Raw genomic sequence first — 25,616 nt, 5'->3', positions numbered from 1 at the left:
AAGTATAGGATATTCCTCTAAAACACAGTTAAGTCACCCTTGAAAGTCTGGCTTGACAGATCATTTAATGAAGTTTGGCTGTTTTAGATCTGTAATGTAATGAAACTTGAAAGCAAGAAGAGTGAACTAGTTCTATGTTTCAATACAAAAAGATCTGCCAAGCTCTAATTATTGACCTGTTTATACTATCTCTGTAATTGCTGTGCATGTTACATGCTGTACAAACTACATGGGACAAAGAAGTTGCCCATTTCCATTTGTGTACTGAAAAGCCTCTGCCTGTAATCAGAAAAGAGCCAGGTAATGTTTCCATTTCTGCCCTTTCTCACACACACAAATGACCGACAACAGTGTAGTAATAGAAATATATTGGTGTTATTTGTAACCATGGCACTACATATTGAAAATCATGTCAATTCATTTTCTTAAAAGAACAAGAATAGAATAAGCCAGTATGGATGTGGCATATCCTTCTCCTGTACTGCCTAATTTTGTTGCAATGTATTTCTGGAAAAAATAATCTTCTGACAGTGACTGTAGCATCACAACAACTTGAAAAAGCTGGAAAGATAAGAAGGAGTGAAATACACTGAGCCTGGTTTTGATCTCAGCATGGTATAAATGAGGGGGGTCTGTCCTCTGACATCAATGGAGTTAGACTGATGTGAAATCAGTATGAGCTCTCATGTATATTTTGTGCCCCAGCCTACCTTATGCAATGAGAATACATGACCTCAATACAATGCATTTCACCCATAGATCTCAAAGCACTTTTAAAAAGGCAACTAAGTATTGAGATCCCCATTTTACAGACAAGGAAACTGTGGCACAGAGAGGTGAAGTGACTTGCCAAAGGTCACACAGCTGGTCACCAGCAAAGAATGATTCCTTATCCTGCACCCTATCCACTAGACCATGCTACCCCTCTAATCTTGCACCCTATCCATGCTGACCATGTGACCATGCTACCCCTCTATTAGACAAATAAAATTCCAGTTTCATCTACGTGAGCACTAGCACACTATTTAGATACAAAAGGTTTGGGGTGATTGCCATACAAGTCAGTTCACATTAACTGTACAAGGCAAAATCATAGAAAACAAAAGGAAAAGGAAAAGGAAAAGGAAAAGCTTTATAGAACTAATACCAATTTTACAGCAGTTAAACAGACGCTACTTCTTGTCAGATCCGATTGTTCTGCAATAGAATACAGTCTTTAGGCTGTGTTTTTCTTGTTTATTTATTATTATTTTAAGCCTTCATGGCTTTTCTATATACTATTTTCAATATGTATGTTTTTAAAAAAAATATTTCCTTTACAAATTTGTTAAAAATAAACTTGTCCTAAAAAGCTGTCCGGCACTATTCCAAAAAGCTCTTGTAACAAATGTTCATTTTCTTCTTTTTTTTTTTTTAACAAAAACATCTACCCTCCTGTAAATAAAATCAAGTTTTGACAAGAACTACAATACAGCCAGAATTGTAGATTTGAGGGCCAGATTCTACTCTTGCTTCATTGTTGTTCATTAAGAGAACACCACTGACTTCAATTGTCATCACTCTGGATTTATACCACAGTGACTGAGCAAAATATAGCCCTTAGTATTTCAAAATGATTCATACCCTGATTCTGCAGGTAAGTCTTTAAGCCTGGGTGAAGTAAATGAGGAGGGGTCCACATGGATCAGCTTGAAGGATCTGGTTGGCCAGCATTCATAATTGATTATGTTATCTTTCCACAGTGGGAAAGCTCTCCTCATATCTAACCCCAGATCCATGTAAGGCATTTTTTAATAATTTATTTAATACTAATTAGTCGGAGAACAAATTATTTGAAGTATATCCTTTGAGAAACATGAACCCCTTTGGCTGAACAAACTCCATGGCAATCTCTGCTTTACAGAAACATAATGTGATCCTATATCCAGTGAAAAGGCTGTTAGGATCATTGCTTTTTAATAGGGATGGACAAGAGAAACCCCAGATATGAGTATATTCTTGCTCCCCGTTCATCAAAGCAATCTTATTCAGGGCAGTAAGTAAGCAGGCGCTTATCTTAAAGCATATAATTAAATTCTAGTGATGTGAATAAGGCTTCAGCACATCCCGACTCAGGGAATTTAGGCTGAAAAATGATCCAGAGAAAATTTTACACTTGGCTTCATCTCCAATAATGTATATATTCAAGGGCAAGCTCTCTAATAATGTGTGTATTCAACACAGATCCTATTTTTCCTCCTCTACTTTCTAAAAGCAAACCACAGTATTAAGTCTGAATATTTTAATTGCTCTTTTTGTATTTCCTAATGGGGACATGCTTATACTCATACTTCAAACCCACTTGTAATGAGGCATGCATTGAGCTCCATAATTCAGACTCAGATCAACCCAGATTGCCAACTCCACAGAGACTGGGGCATTTTAGCTCAGGAGAAGGGACCAATTTTTGAAATGCAAAGCAGCTCTCCATGTTTGGGGCTGTTCAATTCCCCCATTTTGCTTCATCTTGTGTCTCTTTGTAACAAACATGGGTATCATGAAATTCTGGTTATGCAGAAGCACAATGAAAGCACCAGAGTATTTCAATGCATTACTATTCCAGTCGCTATTTCTATTCAATGCTGCCAAGAATTCTAGTTGGAGTGACCCCCTGTTTATAGTAGTCAAGTTATTCAGGTGAGTAATGAAAGCCAGCATTGTCCTGGGCTTGAATGATATGGTAGAATAAAGATACTGAGATCCAGCATTAGTAAACAAGGATTGTCTTTGCCTCATTGCATCAAAAAGCACAGAAGAATGTTATCATTTGTATTTGTACATGGCCAAATGTACTGGGTGGGTAGCTGCTCTACAGCAGCCAGTGATTGAAAGGTTCCCTTTGTCGTTAAGACCTAGAACAATATTGGCTTACGTAAAACATTTATTTGCTTCAGTGAAGCCCCAAATCAGTGTCACTGGCTGAAGGGTGAATATTTATATCCAGAAAATGCTAGCCTTCTGTTACTACTCTGTCAAGATCTATGGACTATTTTGACTGAACTTTGTCATTCTGCAAGTTGAAGAGTTTACCAGAATGTCCCTTTTACCTAGTCCTAGTGAGGAAGGTATATGATTGCTTTTGTATTTCCAACTCAAAGCCCTGCAATAGAGTGGATCCTTTCTGGAGTGTAGTTACAACAAACTAGTAAGCACTTATAGCCATTCAAGAAGGCAATCTAAAGGCTGTCAGAAATTAGTTTTTCTTAAAAAACATGACTTCTCTCCACATCCTTTCCATGTCCTCTTCCCTTCAACTTTGAATGCAAAGACTGAGTAAACATCACAGAAATGTCCAGCTTCATGGTCTCTTGGTTAGAAAGAGAAGTCCAGCCGCAATGTTCTCAGAAGTGCATTGTGCTTTCCGCCATTGACTTGGTTGGCCCATTATTAATTTGTTGGATTTAGTTCACATATTTAAAGAGCTTCCATTTCTTCTTATTTCTTTTATTTTCCCATTATTAACATAAAAAGAACATAGACAATATTCAGCCCTCGCTTTCTTCATCGTCTTCATCCTCACCCTCTTTATTAGGAGCACATCTTTGGAAGCAATGCACCAATGCTGCCAAGAAGAAGCTTGATAGAATAGCAGCAATGGAGACTGCAACTCCAGAGAAAATGATGATAAAAAGGTCTGTTAATGATAAATTAAATTTGCATTCACTGAAGCTGACATCAGATAATTCATTCAGAAAGATTCTTCTATTTTCCACAGGCAGGGAACACTGGATTTCTTGAAGACCTGCAAAGAAAAAGAGAAGACATCAGAAGAACACTGGCCAACTACGCAGCTGAGGAAATTAGTAGCAAGATCACTCTAATGTTCTCAAGTTTGTAGTCAGCTTAATTAGATAATTCCCAAAACTAATATCATCTGATGGCTGGGATATGGTCTAATTCAGATAAGTTTAGGATAACTCAAACTACTTCCCAGTGGACAAAAAAGCAATAGTCAATGTCTATTGACAAACTCCGCAGAGATGGCAAGGACTGGATGGATCCGTTATTGTTTTATCTTTCTCTTCTAGGCCAGGTTTGAGACATACTAGAGGGTCAGTGTAGGGAAGTTTGCCACTGTAAAAAAGTACTGGGTTTCAGTCTTCAGGCTATGTGTATTGGGCATGTTTCATGATTACTATGTTCACCATCAGAAATAAAATGAACATTTTCTTAAATGCAGTCCTCACAGCCTGGATCATGGTAATGATGTTCATGTACCGTAATACAATATTGTTATCTAGAGCAGTGGTTCTCAAACTTTTTTGTACAAGGGCCCATTTGCAAACATTGATGGCCAGTCCTGACCCAGTACCCCTCATTCCTGACCTGCTGCCCCCCACCCCCAGGATGGGGGGGCCATGAGGATCCCAAGCAGTCCCTTGCAGGCTGGAGCTCTGCCATCCTGCAAAGGAAGAGCCACAGTTTCCCATGTTTTTCTCATCTAAAGGAGAATCCAGTTTTAAAGTTTGTTGATCCATTTTTAAAGTTTGTTCCTGTCCCTTTCATATATTCTTGCAACCCACTTTTGGGTCATAAATTCATATATTATAGAGTCAGAAGGTACCAAATGGATCATCATGTCCAACTGCCTGCCCGGCAGGAAAGAGGACTGAGGTTGGACAACCCCAGGTTGAGAAATGCTGATCTAGAGGAAGAAACAGGTTTTTTTTTTCCCTTTATGAAACAATCCCAACCAGGAATGAATTCCCTTTGAGTACAAATCACATCTGTGCAGAGGGGCTGCACATCTAGATCTGACCCATAGCTCTTGTCCTAGGAGAGGCAGCTGCACACCTTTCTACCTTCCCTTCTACCTCATCAAGGATAAAAACATGACAAGGTTTTTCCTTATGATCAAAACAATAGCTTAGGTTTAACTGGTGCTTGTTTAACTCTGTGATCTGCTTTTACCTTCTCCTCATGCTCTGTTATAAGAGATGCAGCTCAGCTGATATTATTCCTACATGCATTATTGAAGAATGCATAGAGCTGGGCAAAAGTGTCAGGTATTTATAGTGAAAGCAAGAAATCTAAATTCAGAAAGTAATGCAAATATATTTGGACACTAACAGCCAGGATACAGCAGTAAAAGAAATTGGTCTCCCCCAGCAAAGTAAGTAGAAGATGGTGAATATTTTAATGGGGCCAAGGAAGGGTGTGGATGAAGCAAAAGGCAGAGTGAGTGAACTCGTCAGGGCCCGTAGCATGACAGGTTCTACTTGGCTATTGAAGATATGAATGTAAGGAGGAAATACGAGAAATGAGTATTAATGACCTGAGATCTATAGCTGGTCTATTCAATACGCATTTCCCTTTGTCTGATGCTGAACACAGGAGGGCTAGAAAGGAAACCGGCCTTTCAGTTTTTGATTCTGCCTTACAGAGATGGATGCTTTTCTGGTGCCATACTGTGCTCCTGCATCAACATAGCCTCACGTTGTTAAGGGCACTATGATGATATGGTTTCTCCTGTGGCTGGGAATCCCTATTTCATGTAAATAATATCTAGCTTTTCCTTTGTGCTGGTCTTGAGTGGTTGGCATTAGTAATCTAGGGCAAGACTCAGAGAGGTGCTTTACAGACCTCCAACTTTGGCACCACAATGGCCAGAATGTAGGTCAGTAACAGGCTGATACAAGGAAATATTGATTGCTATTAATGAGGCACTTTCAAAGGTCAATTTACAATGAATGGAGAGAGTTTTGCACCTCAAACACCCAGGGCATGTCTACTAGATATGCACTTTCATAAACATTAGTTTATTTTAATGTGCATAAAAGGCTCATGTAAAAAAAATACTTTTTATTGAATGTGCATTGAAGTATGCTAATGCATATTAAACATCAATTTAAAAAGTTTGTGCTTTAGTTAATGTGCGTTGTCCAGGCTTCATGCACATTTTCCTTGTACCTCATAATAGAGGTACTAGATGTAATGTGCATTAACTAAAGCACATTAATGCATGTGTAGAAATGCCCCTAATCTTCTGTACTTCTCTGGGACAATGCAGCCAACAAAAACCAGAGCTGGTGAACTAGAGAAAAAGCATTTTTGGGCTGTGGGACAGCCATAAATGGATGGGTGGCAGCCTAGTGCTGGCCAACAGGAAATGCTGAATTCAGGGGGCTTGCTCCACTCCCAGCCCTCTCTGGAGCTTAGAGTGTGGCACATTTGGCATTGCCACCTGCTCTAAATTGAGAATACAGTCATCTTGTAAGGGTACGCACCTAACTGAACAGAACTCACTCTGCTTAAAAGGCATGGCTAGACTGTGGTGCCCAACTTCTGTACAATGGGGAGAGCCCTTGAACAGAAAACAGGAGACCTGGATTCTAGACCCTCCCTGGATTTGCCAAGGGAAGGGATAGAGTCAGACCCATGACATCTCCCACTTCCTACAGGAGACCCCCAACCAGCAGGCTCTGCTAGCTTTCTGCACAAGAGAAAATGCTGTAATTGTTTTGCTGGAAACAGGTCGTGGCTCCTTTTGGCCAGAAGACTTTGAGTGGCAGAACCCTGCAGTCTTCTTTTCAAAGCTAAGACACTGTGCAGCCAGGGGTGTAAGAGCCAGGGGCAGGAGGGAGAGCAAACAAAAAGGATCCTGCATATAGCTTAGTGGTTAGTGCACAGCCCTGAGGGAGTCTGACTGTGGCTCAGTCGGCTAAATTCCACCTAAATCCCACTTTGAGTGCCTAGGCTGGTTCTTTGGAATTGACTTCTTGATATGATCGACTATCTGGATCTAGCCCTGCTGTTACATGCTAGCTGCCCACTTTGAAGGTAGTAGGGAAGGAGTTAGGTTAGCGTACATCACAGGCTTATTTTTCACATTTTTTCAATTTTTTTTTTTTTAAAGAAATGTTTTATGTTCCAAGCCAAATCAGCCCAATCAAGTCCAAATCCCTGAGTCAGTGCCAAACCTTAAGTGGCCCTACAACTGGCAAACATCTTCCACCCCCACCAGGCGCTTCAGATATTGCCAGTGTCTTTTGGCAGGCATCCTGTGTGCAGGCCCAAGCCTGGAGGCTTGGGGTTCAGATGCCCTCAAGTTTCTCCTGCCTTCAGCCATATGGCTGCAGGAGAAAGCTAGGGAGGAGCCTCCTACTTCCATAAAATGGGTTTTAAGTCCCAATACCTCGGCGGGTACTAAACCACTCCAGAAGAACTGTTATCCTGGAGAGGACTTAAGGAAAACTTCCTTCATGGACCCAGATACAGATCCTATAATGTTAGGACTTTGCTGTGGGAAATAGTGACTAAAAAAACTCAGCCTGGCAACAGCTAGTTCTTCCATGTGTTGGTGCCTTTGCGGCTCTCCTCTTCCCTCTCCTCCACTACACAATACACAGCTGCCATCACAAGAGGATAGCAGGCATCTTGCCCACAGTTCTCCAGCAAAAGAAGAGTCTGAGTCATTTTCTCAAGGCAAAATGCCACCTGAAATATGTGCCTCACGTTTCTCTTGAGCCTGGGGTGCTGTAGGAATGTGTGCTGGAAGCCTATGCAGGCTGCCTGGCTTTTTGTACCTTTTAAAACCGTTCTGTCTGCATGGTTGAGGAGGGTGAGGAAGTTCTTGACATCTTCACAAAATTGGAGCTGTCCTGTATTCACTGCACACATAAAGGTTTCCTTAAAGCTTGGGCGCACAGGCTGGCAGATTGGGACCCAGGGAATGGGAGGAAGGTGGAACTGAATTATAATGTCTGTGGCTGCGGAGGACAGCCAGGGAATCTATGGGATAATGTGCTGCCATTTCACAGCTCATGGTGGAGGTTTCTCTACGCCCCAGCCTACCGCAGAGATCTCCATAATGCACAGCCTGTTTCCTAGATCTGTGCTTTGGGTCAGTGACAAACTTCAGAGAAACATCCCACATGGTAACAATAAGAGTGAAAAGTAAAACAAGAATATAAGGACTTCTGCTCCCCCAAAATCCCTTGCAAAAAAAAACCAGGAGCAAGAGAAAATGTAGAGGTCATGGCTGTGAAAGACTCATATTGCTCCCTTTCTCTTCTGTCAGATTGCAAAGCAAGGAGTGGGGTTTTTTTAAATAAAAACATTGTAATTTATAGAGGCCACTGCCAATTTTCAACTGGCAAAAAGAGGGAAAGAGATGTGATGCAACATCACCTGGATCTACTTCCGCCTCCTAGAAATATCTGCCGTTTCTGCAGTTGAGCGGATCTCAGATTGGCCTCCTTGGTCATCTACAGACTCACGGATGGCTTTCCTATTTACTGGAAGACTCATCCTCATATTACGGGTCTGCCATCACCACCAACTAGTTTGTCACAAACAGGTATTTTTGTTATAAATCAGGAATACAAAGCAACTATATTATGTCTTTGTGGGGTGCCTGCTAGGCTCATTTCCACATAGCCACCTAGTCTTCTGTACTCCTCTGGACAACACAGCCAACAAAATCCAGGCCTGGAGAACTAAAAGGAAAGCCTTCTTGGGCGGTGGAATGTCCTAGCAGAAGGGATTACATGCTTTTGCTAATGAACTTCTAGCAGAAGGAGAAGGCTTTATTATTATTAGTAAAAATGAGCACATACACCGACAAACTACTACTTATCTAGTTTCCTAGATTCCTACACCCTGAGAAAGCCAACCAGCAGAAATCTACTATGATCTCTTTACGCTCATTTAATTTACCTTTATGATCTCTTTACACTCATTAAATGCTTAGGCTATATGGGGCCAGCTTTCCCGGCGTATCAAGCATACAGGGTGCTGAGGAGTACTGAAAATCTGACCCCAGCTACGGGCAGTGAACACGTGAATGGCGCTAAACAGAGAGCCCTAAACGGAGCCAGGATGGACCCAGGGTTTAGCATCTGCCAAGGTTCTCCAAGAGTCTGAAACCACTTCTTTGATCAGCACAGTTGTCTTTCCAAGAGCGTTATGCTCTTCCATAACTTAGAAGTTTTCAAAATTCACTCTAAATGATTCATTTCCTTCATCCCCCACCTATAAAGTCTTTATATCCCCTTAGCACAAGTGGGAAACTGGAGGCAGGAAAAAGGTAAGCGCTTGCCACCTACAGTGAGTTAATGGATAATAACGGACACAGAACCCAATGGCCCCGAATCCCACAGCACCCTGCAGTCAATGGCACCTTGAAATGAATTGTCTTTGCTCTAGGGATTTGCAGGAAGGGCCTCATCTATTGTGAGTTTATTTTTCTTTTTGTCCAAAAAAACCCGCAGTTCCTGTTCACCTGCTTTTCAGGAACTTCCTTCCTGATGGGTCATGTTCTGAAAAATATATATTGTCAGGGTGCTTTAGTCACCCTACATCCCAGGATGAAATGCAACAGTGACATAAAAGGACCTGACTAGCCCAACGGCGCTGAAAGAAAAGTCAGGATCTCAGCTGCTGAACCTTTTAGAAAAGCCTGTCTTTTAAAATTTCCTGGCTGATGCATCACACCGGGTTGAAAGATTCAAGTCGTGAATCATAAAGTGACGAGTCAGGAAATGAGAAAGGCAAAAGAAAGATTTGTTCTGAGGGAGACAGAACGTCCCCAAATAGCACTGTCTTTTCACAGGGTACAGCCACACAGAGCAAAGGGATGTCAGGCGGAGACCTGCTGCCAATGTGCCGTATCCATGCATGCGGGGTGGAGGAAAGCAGCCTAGTTGTGTCAGCGCAGCTCTGTGCGTGTGCCGGGACGTTGTCTCAGGTCAGCCTCTGTAAAGTCAATTAGTGTCCGGTTCAGAACATATTCATGCATGTGTCGCATCCCACAAATGCAGCTATACTGTGTCCAGTCTGAAGCAGAGCATTCATGGAGCAAGTACGGTGCGGTTCAGCATGCCTTGCACCATAGAGACATACAAATAGCGGCACATGGTTTAAAGCACTAGGAATCCATGCCATGGTGCATTTCATTGCAAATTCAAAGCTAGTCCTGTTTTGCCTTCCTTATTGTGGCAAAAGGGAATGACTTCCAGAGCAAATCAGCTGCTGAGTTCCTTTAATGGAAGCCTCATTGCCATACTTGAAGCCTAGCTGGCCAGCTTGCTGGGTTAGCCCAAGGCTCGGCTTCTTTCCCCATGTGCTGATGGTAGCTCAGGCCAAATCAAAATTCACTTTTAAATGTGAATTAATATTAAAAGATAACTGTCTCTCCACTAGTATGTATTAGGGCCTGATCTTGCATGGTGCTCAGTTCCTACCGTTTACAGTCCTTGCCCCTGCTCCCGGGGCTGTGGGAGGTCACACTCACAACCACGAACAATGGGGTGGGGAGCTCAGCTCCCTCCCCTCTGGTATTCAGAACAAAATCGCAAACTATTGCTGGCAGATCCAGCGTGTCTGCTTTGTTTTCTGAAGATCCTGAGGTTTTCCCCCGATGATGATGATGATTAGAAGAGAGGCAGGGATAAGTGAATCGGCAAAGGTATCAATTGTGAAGTACACTTTTGGGTTGCTAGACACGACTCCCCAAGGACTTGATCTTAGACCACCAGATCACACCCAATCCACCAACAAGCCATCAAAATAGCAACAACCCATGGAAAGTCTTTATATAGACTAGAGTTGAAACAGGGACAAAGATACCAGAGGCAGCATATCCAATTCCCCAAGGCCATCTAGTTCTCTTATGATTTATTTAATACAATTTGTACACTAGAAATAATGAAGTGCTAGCTGCTCTCTGCTTCTAAAGCATTAATTATGTGTAAAAGGTTAAAAAAACATGGGAACATAATTAGGAGCCAGAAGTGAATCAGGGTAGCATATTGCAAATCAGAATTAACTGGAAGACATTAGCTATGGGGAAGAGATCACTGCAATGTTGTGGCAGAAAATTCTGCTCCCAGGGGATGTGGGATCTGTGGAAAGGTTTTTCAGCTAAGCACGGCTGAGAAAATAATCGTTGTGGAGGTGGGAATTTGCAAATATTCAAAAGAGGAAAGAAAATGTGAGTCTAAATGTGATGGCGAGACTGCGAGCCCTCCCACTTTACATGCATAAGAACATAACATACAGACATCAGAACTGCCATTTACTGGGTCAGACCATAGGTCCATCATGCCCAGTGTCACACAGTGGCAGAGCAGGGAGGCTGAAAAGGAGTCAGCTGGGTGGGACCAGGGGTTTTTCCCCTGTTCCTCTCCCACTTGCAGCTTCAAAGGATTTAAGGTCCAGGAAGTTCTGATTCAGCGGCTGTACCCCTATGCCCCATGCTCCATAGCTTCTCACGCACCTTTCCTCCAAGAATTTGTCCAAACCCTTTTTACAGGCACAGATACTTGAGCAGCGCTTTTAAGATCAGGTAGTTGAAAAGACAATCGAACTGAAACTCCCCCGGCAGCAGAGTGCAAGCACTTTAAATCTATGCCCTGTTTACATTCAGTTGGGCTTCAATACAATTCCAGTGCAAATGAGCTGTCAGCTGGTGGTCTGCCCGGAAGCACAATTTCATCCATGAGATGAAATTCTACACTTACTCTCATTTATCATCATCATCATCATCATCGTATATAGCAAGCAGGCAAAAAACATGTCATGCGAATTTGGCATTATGGTAAATAGCCCTGTAATAAAGAAAGCTGCTATTTTCTTGTGTGCCCAAGGGATACTCAGCAGACGTCCAAAGGAGAGATGCAAGAAGTGACTTTAACCCCACCAGGTGCCTCTCAAACCTGGATTATTTTGGTTGCCAGTGAGAGCCAGTCATCATTTCCCAATTTTTCTATTAGAAAATGTGATCTTGCACTCAAAAATCTTTTGGTGCAAATGTTCCAATTTTGACAAAATCCTACTGAAGCAAATAAGAAATCTCAATACTATTTCAACACTACCGAAGAGGAACACACCAGTTTTTGTTTCAAATCAGCTTGCATTTGAAAAAGGATATAGTGTTAAACACTTTGATAAAACCAGATGCGGATATTAAATGTCATCAATGTGGATTTTCAAAAAAAAGTATTATTTCAAGAGATGCTTCCAGTCTGGTTCCAAATAGCTTTTAAAAATCAGAATACCCTGAAATTTGGTTTTCATGCCAGTCTGCTCCTCAGCTTCATTTAGAGCAATTTACACTGTCTGCGGCTGCCCTTCCAGCCACAAATCAACCTGGCATACAGACAGCCTGGCCACTCTTCCTGGACCAGAAGGTCTCATAGAAGGACTCTGCCAGTGGTCAGATCCCCGACAGCTTTCGATGTCTGTTCCATGCAGGAGTGGTGCAAAGCAGCTTTACTGCACACAAGCATCAGAAAGAAAATATATGCTGCGCTTTCTCCCACCATGTGAAAGAAAAAAGAAAAAAAATAAGAGCAAAAGGCTGAGGGAGATCAGGTGAGATGGCGGAAAGTGTTATTGTTCTGAAAAGCAGCATTTCCGCAGGTCTTGCAGCAAGTCTACGCTGCTTATCTCCTGAGCCTGGGTGCACCCTAGAGAAGCATCCGTGCCCCCTCAGTCCTGCTCTTCACGTGCCAAATCCTGGGCATCAGACAATGTAGTCACTTGAGTGACCGAATGGGCACAGCTGAGAGCAAGCGGGAGCAGTGCTAGGTATACATTTGGCAGAGCTACCATTGCTTCACTTGTAGGACCTGCTGCATGCGGGGCAGGGCATACTTTTTGGTTGCCCTCCTGGCTCAGCACAGGTGCGATGCAAACATGCCCTTTGTCCCTGGGAATAGCTCAGCCTCATGCTGTGCACATAACATGCAAGCAAGGCAAAATGTGAAGTAGGGAGAAGGACTAGGGCCCAATCCTGAAAAACCTATGGCTAGAGCAGGGGTGTTACTAATATTGGTGAGAAGCAGGGTGCAGCTCTGGTCTGTTCCCCAAGTGACATTCACAGTTTACACGTCACTTCGGGAAGCAAAGGCTGCAAATAGAGGAGAGTCTGCTTTGCAGCAAGCTGCAGAAGAGTAGATCCTGCTGCGAGAATCAGGGGACGCCGTAGCGAGGTGGAGCCCAATTACAACACAAGCAAACAAGGCTCCTCTGCAGATTCCCACCCTGGGTCTGGAAATCTAGGTCACACTTTCAGGCGAGCCAGAGTACATTGGAATTTTCTGTTTCCTTTATTTTCTGACGTAACAATGTGCAAGTTTTTGCGGGGCTCTTAATCATGGGAACAAATAGGTGGCAATGGGCAAAGCAGGACCTCAGATCAAAGAGAAGCTGGCACAGAGGCCTAGCTAGCTTCCACCCACTCTGCATAAGCACCTTCTTCTGTGTGCGACGGGAAGGAAAAAAACTCCACAGGGTGCTAAAATTGTGCCGGCAGTAACCAGGCCATGCTCAATGGCAATAGGAGCCAGTGGGTGCGAGGCTATTTATGGTCCCGTTCACATTAGTGGATTGTGGATGTTGCAGGCTGTTGCAAAGCCTCTGAATGTCACTCAGAGTTTCCTTCAAGAGACCTTTTGACTTCAAGGGGCCTTTTGTTTGTAGCTGGAGCAAAAAAAATAGCCATGTCTCTAATGACACATGGGGCTTCTCCCACCAAAGCTAACACAGCTGCCTCAGCAGTGATTGCCGAGAGGTAATGAGCCTTACATGAAGATGTAAAGGAATTGATTTTCTTCATACATCTCCCTAAATTCCTGTTTTAGATCGGCATTGCACACAATGCTGTTTCATCGCCACAACGCTGTTCTTGGAGAAGGCCCCGTCTTATATCAGCTAGATCTACCCCCTATCCTGCTCTACTACATGGAGGTCATGCAGGGTGAAAGGGGCTCTGTGGATGAAGGCAAGGCAGGGGATCTTGCTGCAGAGTGGTCAGCATTAATTACAATCATTATTTTGCTGCCAGGTACGACGCTGGACAGCATGACTTCCCAGCAGCTCTCTCCCTGTCCAACCTGCTAAGGTCAGAAGACAGAAGGATGGTGTCTTATAAGCTGAGCTCCCAGCCTGTGAACACGTCTTGGTCACTCAAATAAGCTTTGTGCTTCCCTGATTAATCTATATTACATCACAGATAACAGGCAAGCTCTTTTCAGCCAGACTCCTGCCCAGTGGCAGCTGCACAAAGGCCATTTTGGACCGCCCTGCCCTGGGTACAAGGCAGTAGCATAACTAGGATGGGATGATTGGGAAGCAATCCCACGCCAACTTGGAGTGGGGGAAGAAGTCATTGCTGCTTCCATATGTGGCAGCTGCTTTCGGTGCCCAGTCATGCCATCACACCTCTAATACAAGGGGCAGAGTTAATCTTGAGCTGCAGCTGCTTCATATCATCTTAAATAGTGGGAAGCAGCCACATGGCTCTCCTCATCCCCACAGCAGAGAAGCCTCCCAGTACAGGATCAGCGCCATCAGCTCTGCGCTGCCTCCATGGGGGCCCCTCCATCCTCCAGATACAAGCCTGTGGGGGAAAACCTGAGGAGGAAAGGGGCATAAACCTCTGGGATTATGAACTCTTGTTGCTATGGGCCAAGATGGAAATGAGAGAAGTCCTAAGGATTTCCCTACCTTGTGCGAAATGCTGCTCCAGCCCCAGACAACCCCTGACTGGAGAAGATGGCAACCTGACTCTTCCAGGCACCAGGACAAGTCTATCCTAGGACCTCTCTAGGCTCCCCCGACTGGTTGAATCTATAAGCCCGCTCATCACTATCCCCCCCCCCCACCCGGGGTGATGGCTGCGGTACAACACACCCCTAGACACCTAGACTGCGCCATTTCCTACGCAGTCGTTATTCGTGGTGCCGTTGAAATAACAAAGCACATTTGATAATTGAGAAGATCAGGATACCACAGCTAATCTGACTAGTGTGGTTATGTAACCTAAAGCGCCAGCTTTACATATGGGTCATGAAGACTCAACTCTTCTGTGACAAGGTGTGGGGGGGGAAGGCTGGTGGTGGGGAAAACAGGACCTTCTCTAGTAAGACGAGCGTTGCTGGTTCATTCCCCAGTGCACTGTAATCCCTGCCAGAAGACAAGCTGTACTGAGTTGGTAGTATTGGTCTAGGGATGCTCACCAGAAAAGTGTATACTTTGCACCTGCAGCAATCTTCTCACGCTAAGAAACAGCACCGAACAGATCCCGGTTACATTTGGCTCCATCACAGAAACAGCATCCGCATAGACAGGCACAACTGACAAAGTAGCTGGTCAGCAATCATAGGCACTATTTAAGATTTTAGCAATTTTACTACTTGGACTAGTAGATTTTGCTTCAAGAAGAAAACATACCCTGACTCTTAGGCACACTCGCCAACTAACGAGACAAGTTGGAGAAACCTAGCGCTTGGGTGGAGCCTCTCCTGAAAATGCCAGTACCTTAAGAAAACCATCCTATAAAGTATACTAGACAAATTAGGCATTCTGTAGTTTGACTTCTTATTCTCTTCATTTGTTTTGAACTATCCTATTCAGTTGCATAGAGCAGTGGATGCCACCCTTGGTACCTATACCCTACCTGGCAGCCCTGGGGAAGTTCTAGATCTTGGCTCGCACTCATTAATGACTATGGCAAAACAATAGAACAAATCTTGCATTGCAAAGAACGTAGAAAGACCGTAGCAGGCCGAAGTGGTCTTCCCACTGTGGATTCCTATTTGAAATTTATGGGCATAATCTTGTGAGTCCTACGTGGGTGTTTGCACTGCTAACGTTGCATGGTGTCCCACCCCTTTAAAAGCCACCCTGGATGAGGATCACTGGCAGACAGACTTCTGTTCCTCCCAAATATTTTTTTCTGTACGGCACAGTTAATCTCAAGTGGTCCTCCAAAAGACGCTCATATACAAATATCTACCACCACTTTTGCTGGCTGCCAGTTAACACCAGACATATAGCAGCAGTACTGTACAGCAGATACAAACTGTCCATTGAATACTGAACATAGTTGTAAAAAGGAGGCTAAAATCATTGCAAACATTGCACTGAGCTCTGTTTTCACTACCCCTGGGTTTGCTACCTTGTAGAAGCTGCTATTAGGAGCATTTGAATATTCTTCTCCAATTTTTCTGGAAAAATAAAATGAATATCTGCCCCCAGGGTGACATTTTAGCTGTTCTCTGAAGTTACAAAATGAAGTTTATAAAGCCTTTATAAAGTTTAAGTGGATCATGTTATCCCTTGGATAGTATTCTGCCTCCACTTATATTTCCCTGTCTTCTACTTAAATACAGTCGCAAATGTCTTAGCTGTATTAATAAAGCAGTGAGAGAGACATCAGCTTTGGAGAGATGGAATTTCATGGAAAACCTGCCTGCAGCTACCAATAAATAAGAAAAAAAGGAAAAAAAAGAAAGAAATCAAAATCTGAGCACCTAAAAAAGCCAGCTTAATTCTTTCTTTCTTAAAAAAAAAAAAAAAGATGCAAGAACCCATAATTCTCCTTGACTTCAGTTTGCCTCAGATTAGGGCCGAAAGTACTTCACTATCTAAATAGGGGCTTAGGGGCTTGTTTTTGAAAACGCTGGCCTGAGTGGATTTGTGAAGTAGAAATGACCAAAGTTGTCCTGGCAGCCTTAGGAAAAAGGAAGAGACTAGTGAAAACCAGCACCTGTCAGATTGTTTTACAGCAAGACAATCAGGATTCACTGTTTTTACAAACTGGTGCAGGGGGCACGCACTTCTTTTTGAAGGAACGGCTTCTGCAACAGCCTAAAAGCTGCTGAATGGGCAAGATGTACTGGAGCTTTTCATTCTTTTCCTGGCTCCTGTTAGTTCTGCGCTAGCAACATGTCTGCACATTCAGTGACGCCGGATGAAGAGCTGTGCTGGGGCAATGTCTCAGGGCTCTTCCAGGGTGAGTCTGGTTTAATCCTGACACCCACTGTTAAGGCTGCTCAGTGTGTACCATGGAAACATGGATCGGTGCTTAATATGAGGAAGGGAGGACTGCACATGAAGGCTGACAGTTTCGCTGATCTTCTACCTAAGTAGAAGGTTAAATGAAACTTGTGCCTTTCTTTATGACACGCTTGGAAATGAACACTCACTGTTTTCAAGGAGTTCATTAGGACCACTGATGTCAGCATGGCCAGTCTGGCCCTTGGCTGCAAGAATCTACAAGGAAATTGAATTAAAACAACCTCAATGCGGTTGTCTCGTGATCCTTTGGGCTAAGGACAGAAATTACACCTAAACCGGTGTAAGTGTTCGGAAACCTGCTCAAATCTGTAATACAACAAAAGTTCAATGCACATAAACCACTTTCAAAATGTCCAAAACTAGTTTAAGATAAACCTGGATGGTTTCAGACTTAACTGACTTAGGTTAAATCAGTTTATTGAACTTCTGTCCCAGACCCCCTCCAGATTCAAGTTCATTTACAGTCTTCCAGCATACCAGGATGCTTTGCACCTCCCCTGAAAACCCCCTCCTCCCCCACCGCATGGTGAGCAGAATAGCCTTGGCCCAACCTGCCTGCCCCAGCTGAGCAGGGGGGCATACTTCAGCACCCCCCAGCTTCTGGCCTGGGTCACTGCAGGCATGGACAGCATTTCCAAAATCAATAGTGAATGTCTGTTCACGAGCTTATCGGTTCAATCCACAGGTGACTGGTGCCTCCTGAGACCCCAGCAGCCAATCACTGACCAGACCAGTGGCAAAACTGGAAGAGCACTTCTGCTGGCACTTCCAGTTTCATGGCTGGTGCTTCCAAGGGGTGCACGGACGATCTCAGCAGGTGCACATGCCATATGCGTCGCCAGCGGTTCAATCTACACAGCCAAAACTAAGCTGCAAAGACTGAATTGATTCAGCCTTGGGCTTTTTGACTGTCTGTACATAGCCTTGATAACCTTCATTCCAGTTTACCAAACCATCAGCATCAAGCTGCTGTCTCCCTTGCTCCAGTGACATTGTTCCATCCCTAGAATCCGACTTCAGCTTCCTGCATCCCATTCAGGGACCTCCCTCCACAAAGCTGCCTACAATGTCATCCTCCCTACTAATTTTTTTCTTCTCCCTTTCTCATTGCCACTTTCCTTTCAAAACTTTTTCTGCAGATCATTTTTATCTATCCATCTTATCACGGAAGTCCTGATGACAGCTCAGCTGGCTATATATCTGCAGCAACATGAACCTAATACTTTAGAGTTTATTAAGGTCAAGTGCCATTCCTGCACATGCAAAAGAGCAACAGCTGATTCAACAAGTGCCTGGCAAAGGAGATGTGGACATGGCTCCAGCTGTAACTTTTGTGTTTTCACATGGGATCTCCAGCCATCAATGGCATTCCTTCCAACAACTGTCAGAGGGAACCAGAGAGCTCAGATTCTCCTATTACCTCAACTTAGGAGACACTCCTCTCCCTCAGCCATGTAAATGCTAATCCTATTGATTTCCGACATCTATAACCATCACGCTACAATCTGTCAGGAACTCGGTGACTGACCGACATCGTGGGCCTCTTAAAAATATGATCAACCCATATTGTTTTGCTAGTAGCCCCTCTCAGACACTGGTTTCTGTTAAAGTGATGCAAGCATCATATAGCTCCATAGCTGGAACGTTTTAATAAATAAGACTTTGAAACTTTTTGTTCCTCTAAATTTGGGAAGGCCCTTCATTGGAACATGTATTACCTAACAACAGGATGATAATGACCCTGTTGTTGTCACTACTTTTAAATGGTAGAATGGCTGCTCTTTGCAATACTGTTACATCATAGTGGCTTTCTGACCCTCACTGGGAAAGCTTTTCCTAAGACACAAAATGAGAGAGAGTGTAAAAGGAGGGCAAGATGATGGAAAGGAGACACCATAGTCACACTTCAAGAACTACTTAAACTCTAATTAAAAGCAATGTTAAAAATGCATTAGCCATTAGCAAACAAGGTCATGCTCACAGCTACCTAAAGCATGTCCATGGAAGGTATAAAACAGAAACAGAGAGCTCTACAAAGAACTTAAATTAATATGGCCACCACAGGCTACTTGAATTCTGCCCAGTACCGGCATTTTTCTCCACGCACTGTCTCGTTTAAGACAGGGGGAAGTCAGGAGTGTACTAGAGTAGATTTTTCTTATACAACTGTACAACTTACACTGTACCACCATACAACTTACTAGTATAAGAGAGTGTCCTTGCCCCAAGTTTTATCCCCAGAAATCTGCTCAGGTTTAAGGACTAAAATTGCAAACTTAGACCCCAAACTGCAATCCATCAGCAGGTGCTTTTGAAAGCAGCAAGTTGTAGGATAAGCCTGGAATTTGAAATAATAGCAGTGGGAGAACAAAATTAAGAAGTGTAGGCAAGAGGCAATATGTGCATTTTCAGCTGAGATGGGACAGGAGACAGACAGCAGATGAGGTCTGGGAAAACAGGAAGGCTGTTTCAGATAGCACAGCAGCTGGGTTGTATTTTTATGGCATTAGTAGCCCTGCCTGAAGCAGCAAATACTAGAAGTATCAGGAAATAAGCTTTTGGATGAATTCCTGGTGCCACTGAATGCAATGGCCACACTACTTTTGGCTTTGGTGGGTCTGTAATTTCCCCTTGTATTCTTAAGATCTCTTCTACACCTCTAGCAGACTTGGATGGTTGGAACACAGATCCCAAAGTTTTGCAAATCCATTCTCCAAACATGCTGGCATTTATTCAGCATTAACTCACACTTCCTAACAGCACAATTCTTACATTGCATCTCCCAAGTTCCCTGGAAAATTTCTAGTGTATGCTCTTCCTCTCACTTTTGATAAATCGGTTTAACCCTCAAATTCCCGGTCTCTCATCCTTCAAAGATAGGATACTACTTGTTTCAGAGCATGGGTGCCTCTGTGTGTGTGTGTGTGTGTGTGTGTGTGTGTGTGTGTGTGTGTGCATGGAGGGGGATGTTCAGCAGAACTGTTATGTACAGAAGCACATTGCAGAATAAAATTCTTTGTTATCTTTAGTATCTGGCCCCTTGCAATGCGCAGCAGATATCTCAGTGGTTCTGCATTTCATAGAATGCATTTTACCTCCATGCAGATAACTTGAAGAAAGCTTAAATACCAGGGTGAATTTTGCCTGTAGTTTGGAAAGCACTTTTTAGATTCTTTCAAGAAGAAAAACCTGCTATACAACACCATTCATTTATTTTTAAACAAGACTTCAGTTCCTTTGACAATTTGATTCATTGACTGGAGAAATTCCAATGGCAAAATGTACATTTGGTTTTGAAGCATGATAGAAATTCAAGATTTTTTTTAACCTTTTCACAATGTTGGAAGAGCAATCAACAGCCTTCAGCTTGAAGCACAAACCTTTATATGCAGCTTCTGTTACAAGTCTGTTTGCAATGTAGTATGTGAGAAGCAACACTTACTGCCACGGGATGCTTTATTTAAGATATGGGTTGGATGAATAAATGCTGGGAGCTGTAAAATGACTCAAATCCCAGCTGGTTATATGAAGCAACAGAGCTGGATGTGCAAAAAGCAGCACAGCTGGGGAAAAGCTTCCCAATCAAACAGTTGGAGACAGGTCAGCACTGACTGCAAGTTTACAGACTTTCTACCTTAAATAAGAATTCAGGGAAAATGGACACGGGTTTTGCAAAATGCCATGGGTTGAATTATTGTTAAGACACGGGCCACCAATTAATCCAGACATCTGGATTGTGCAAGTAGAGGGTTTGGGGGATGAATTGTTCTAGGGTTTAAACAGCATATATGGTGACTACAATCTGTGTATTTTGTTTTTGTTAAATCCTATACATCAGGCATTTGGCTTGTATAATTAAAATCCAAGGCAGCTGGATCAGGATCCCACTTACTGAAGCACCAAAGTTCAGAGACAGAGTAGCTGGTGGGCTAAATAAATGGTTCCAGTTGGAGTCACTCTTCATTTCATGGAAGAAGCAGAGCCCATTAAAATGAGACTCCTGAAATGCTCTTTAAGTGCATGATCAAGAGAAATTTACAGTCTGAAGCCATACTGATGTTCCTCCTTCCCAGCCTCTCCTTCCTTTCTCTCTACCAGCTCTAACCTTTAAAAGGGTTACCATACTCCACAGTCACATCTGAAAGCTGCAGTCCTAGGTCTAGAATCTCTCACTAGTGCAAGTTAGTCCTGCTGGTGTTACACTAGCTACTAAACATCAGGAGTGTATCCTCTTCCTATCCTGGCAGGCCTTCTCCTCTCCCAGTCCACCATATCACACCTCAAGCTAGTTTTGAGCCTAGCAGAGATGTCCACTACATTAGCCAAAGCTTTACACCATCTTTGCAATGCTTTGTGGCCAACACTGTTGCACAAAATGTTGTAGGTCACAGACAATTCAGTTCCTCCTGCACCCTGCAGATTTCACCTGGATTTCAATGTGTTCCCTTTCCGCCAGACCTGAACGTTAAATGTAAGGTATCTGGTGGTTTCAAGCTTGAGACTTTATAGAACTATCCCTTGACAGCCCGCATTGCTAAGTCACAGCCTGTTCTCAGTGACCCTTAGGTAGATGTAATCACCAACCATTCTAGCTTTCCCCATTAAGACACACCAGCAAGTGCAAACAGTGGAGTTGCTACCAAACCAGATAGGGAACGTGTGCTGCAGAATTCATTCTTTTATTTTGAACCCTGGAAGTTCACCCTGCCTCTTCCACTTTTACACTGTCTCCAGGCATAATGTTGGCTGCCCTACTTCTCTTGACATGCTCAAAGCAAGAACACTTTTATGTGTCTCCAGACATCCAGAAGCATATCACAAAGCCAATTAGTCTGAATGCCAAATATCCCGGTGGAGTGCAGTTTTTCCTGCTACCCTGCAGAGTTGTTTCCGGCTGTAATGCTATCAGAGAAGTTAATCAGAATGTGGCTTTGACAACCAGACACATGATAGAGCATCTGATGTCAAATGCCTAGCACTTAGCATTGTTACTTACACTGTGAAAAGCAGGTGGAAAATGCTGCTAAATCAGAATAGTGACATGCTATTTTTATACCTACATTGCCTAAGAAAGTGATAGAGTGATGTTGCCGCCGTGACAGTAAAAAATCCTCTCCTCTCCCATAAGGAAGTGATGGCACAAGTTGAAAAGCACTGGAGAATCATGTCCAGTCTCCCTCAAGAGTCACGAAGCAATGCTCCCACTTTGCGGCTCAGGTTTTTCTTGCACATCCTTAAATAAGGTCTTTATACTTTAACTGACGAGACAACAAGTGCATCTATCTACACGTGCATTAATGTGCTTTAGTTAATATGCATTAAATCTAGTATCGCCATTGTGAGGTACTAGGAAATTGCACATTAGCTTGTCTTAATGCGCATTAACTAAAGAGCACATTTTAAGTGATGCTTAATGTCCATTGAAATAGGCTAATATGCATTAAAGTGCATGGGTAGATGCACCCAGGCTGTACTTTTAAGGGTATTTGAGTCCTGATCCTGCAAGCCCTTCTGCTTACATGCTGTCACGAGTAAAGCTATAACCCTTTGTTTGCAGGATTGAGGTATAGGGATGGGGGGAAACAACTGCAAAAAGAACCAGTTTGAACTTCTGCCCAAAGATAAATCAAAGTGAATCTTCGGAGGCTTGGAAGAAACTAGTGAATACTTTTAGTTACTTGGCCAGCATTTCTGTTTCCTTGATTCACTTGGGCATTAAAGCAGTCCCAATCAGATATTGTCAGAGGGCATACCCTGCCGGGATGATAACAGAAAGCACTGGAAATGCTATGAGAAATCTGGATCTCTTGGGATTTCCAGGCCAAACAAGCTTGGAGTTGAAACGAGCGTAGAAAATAGGCATAAGAGCAATTCCAGGTGAGAGGAGAAAGGAGGCAACTCTGCTGAAAAAGGATGGGACAGGACACCCGCTGGGGTTGAGGGCACAAGGCCTGACCAGAATTGGTTTGGATATGAGGGCAAGATAGGTCAGAATGACTGGGGAAGTCCTGGGTCAGAAAAAGAGGTGGGAGAACCCAGCACTTTCTAACAGGGAAAGGTTTAGGGAGCAAAGTTTAAATGCAGCTCAGACAAGATCTTGGGATGCAGGTTCAGCTGGGAACCTGGGGTGGGGGAGAGGGATAATAGGTGGTGTCTGGGCTTGAATGTAGGGGGAAAATGGACCTGGGTTTGACTCAGAAACAGCAGAAGAGATCCCAGGTGAGCCCATTTTCAACTAAGAAACAAACCAAAATTGGGCTTGATAGGGGAAGAAGGGTTAAGGTGTGACTTAAACATGGTGAAAGAGCCGGGGCAAAGTGGGGCTTATCAAGTGGTTATATAACGCCCCCCTCCCCCCTCCATACACACACTCCTTTTTTTTTTTGAAAATCAGTTGTTCCCCAAAACAACATCCTTTTGTTAAAGCAGAGGGTACATAAAGCACAGATAAAGCCAGCCAAGGGCAGGGACATAAGCTATTACAACCTCACTGGTGATCATGAGAAGAAAAAAAAAATGAAGCTACTGAAATTGGTTTCTTAGCTCACATTGCCTTTTCCTTCCTCTGCCTCTGCCAATGCAGGCAACACAGTGGAGCTGTTTGGATGATGGGGCCCCACCACATCCTCTTCCTCCAGTCCTCAAGCCCCAGTCTTTTATCATCCCAGCCCCTTCCCTAATCAAACACAGTCCTACTCAGACACAGACCCTGCAGCTCCCATCTCACAAAGGGTGTGACTTCACGCACCGAGAGCTGCTCTGTGACCTCCCATGCTCCCGGCAGCTTGCCTTTCACTGCCAGCTGGGTGGCTCAGTGGCAAAAGTTTATGACCTGGTGCTTGTAGGGAGCCATGAACTGTGCTGTGATCTCCAACTAAAGCTTGTCAGATTAAGAGGAGAGTTGAGGAGGGCGTGTCGAAGCCTGCACGTGACAGTCTTAATACTATTTCAGTGCATGCCAGTCCAAGCCCCCAGACCGCGTCCCCTGCACTTTGGGGTGTTCCAGAACCAAACTGCCTGCAGATCCAAATTTTGTAGCTTGAGCCAATGTCTAAATTGGCTTCTCAGACTATAAATGATGTTATTTTCATGAGCGACATCAGCAGCTAACCTGATGCCAGAGATCTGTATGCTGCCTACCAAAAGCAAATAACCCCAAGGAAAGGATCAACCACAGTGGTTTAAAATAGGGAGCGTGGACTGAAGCTTCCTGTGCTGTTTTATAGATGAGCAAGGCAGAGTCAAATCATTTCTCTCAGTGTGCTGGCACAAAATGTTCATCCCTTAAAGGGGCTTATTAGAAGAAATCTATTTATTCACCTGAAAGAAGCCAAAGTCTGGAAGAGAATCAGCATTGGCTCACCCCATGTGAAAAGGCTCCTTTTCTCCCTGATTAGTGCCCAAGCCAAAATCATGCATTATTAGGTCCTACATTTTGCGGGGGGGTGGGCAGGTACGAGTGTTGTTGCTATAAGAAACCAGCTTTGTTTTACTAGACTTACTGGTGTCAAACATGTAATTGTGGATGGACCAAAACCCACAATTTGGGTCACTGCAGGCAACACACCTAGACAGATAATCTGACCCACAGGACCAGCACGTGAGTGCATGCACGCACACACACGCACGCACGCACACACACACACATGCACATGCACCCCCACCCTTTTAGCTTTACCTTTCTGAAGCTTGGATGCATTCTCCTGTATCCAGCTGAAGAGGTTGGCAAAGTCACAGTCGCAGACCCAAGGGTTGCCCTCCAGGCGTATAGTCCGAAGAGATGGAAGAGCTTCCAGGGCAGCCACGCTGAGGGTCTGCAAGTTATTGTCATTCAGCTCTAGCACTTGGAGCTGCTCCAGGTTCTCAAAAGCAGCCTCATCAACATCCACCAGATTATTGTTCCCGAGGCTTAATTTGATCAGCTTTTCTGCCGACCTGAATATCCCAGCATCGAGCTGCGTTAAATTATTGTAGCTTAAGTCTAAAAAAACCAGCTTTGTGGAGCTGCTGAAAGTCCCCTCTTCTATGGAGGTGATGGAATTATTGCTGAAGTCCAAGTAGACCAGATCTCCATAAAAGATAAAGAAATCAGACGGTATATCCTGAATGTTGTTATCAGCTATGAGAAGTTTCCGTACATCCAGGGGAAACGGGCTAGGGACCCTGGGGAGTCCTTGATCTCTGCAGTCGATAGTGTGGTAGTCCATACAGCTACACACAGGAGGGCAGAAGTGCCCCAGGGGTAAGAAGAGCAGGCAGACAAAGAGAGGAGGTGGCAGAAGGAAGAAGGGACAGCATGGCCACATCGTCAAGGATCTGAAATCTTTGAGGATGAGCACCACTGCTAGGAGAAAGACATTTTGCTCAGCTGAGTAGCAATGCCTGGTACTTGTGTGTGTGGTTGTATCCAAGAGATCACATATCATCATAGATCAGATAGCAGCAGACTTGTGCGGGGGGGAGGGAGAGTGGGATGGAGGGAGAGAGGGAGGGAGGTAAGTGTGAGGATTTACACTGTCAGGGAATTGAAATAGCGTAGAGCACAGGGGACAGAGGAAGGACTGGGCAAATACACGGCCTTTTACAGACTCCTTTGTTCTTTTTCTTTTCTTTTTTTTTGCAGGTTAAAGAAGCAAAGAGCCTGTCTTTTGCTGGAATTGGCAGCAAAGGCACAGAGCGATCGGAGCTCCCCCGCAGCTCTGCCAGCAACAGTTTATGTTTAAGCAGCCGTTCAGGTAATACGCCCTGATGCCGTCAGGTGTTTTATTTCC

At 43.8% G+C, this 25,616-nt stretch overlaps 1 protein-coding gene across 1 annotated transcript; it reads right to left on the bottom strand.

The window, feature by feature from the left end:
- Positions 1-398: 398 nt before the first annotated feature.
- Positions 399-25,274, bottom strand: LRRC38 (leucine rich repeat containing 38). Its single transcript, XM_090023725.1, has 2 exons — positions 24,524-25,274; positions 399-3,781 (listed from the first exon to the last, which is right to left on the bottom strand). Exons 1-2 carry the CDS (start codon positions 25,272-25,274, stop codon positions 3,525-3,527), a joined length of 1,008 nt encoding a protein of 335 aa, XP_089879851.1. The 3' UTR covers positions 399-3,524.
- Positions 25,275-25,616: the final 342 nt, after the last annotated feature.

This window comes from Crocodylus siamensis, chromosome 12 (genome assembly GCF_052110815.1).
Source record: "Crocodylus siamensis isolate JL-2025a chromosome 12, ASM5211081v1, whole genome shotgun sequence".
In the NCBI taxonomy this organism is placed as follows: domain Eukaryota; kingdom Metazoa; phylum Chordata; order Crocodylia; family Crocodylidae; genus Crocodylus; species Crocodylus siamensis.
Note: the sequence above shows the minus strand (reverse complement) of the source record. Positions and strands in the feature narration are given on the sequence as shown.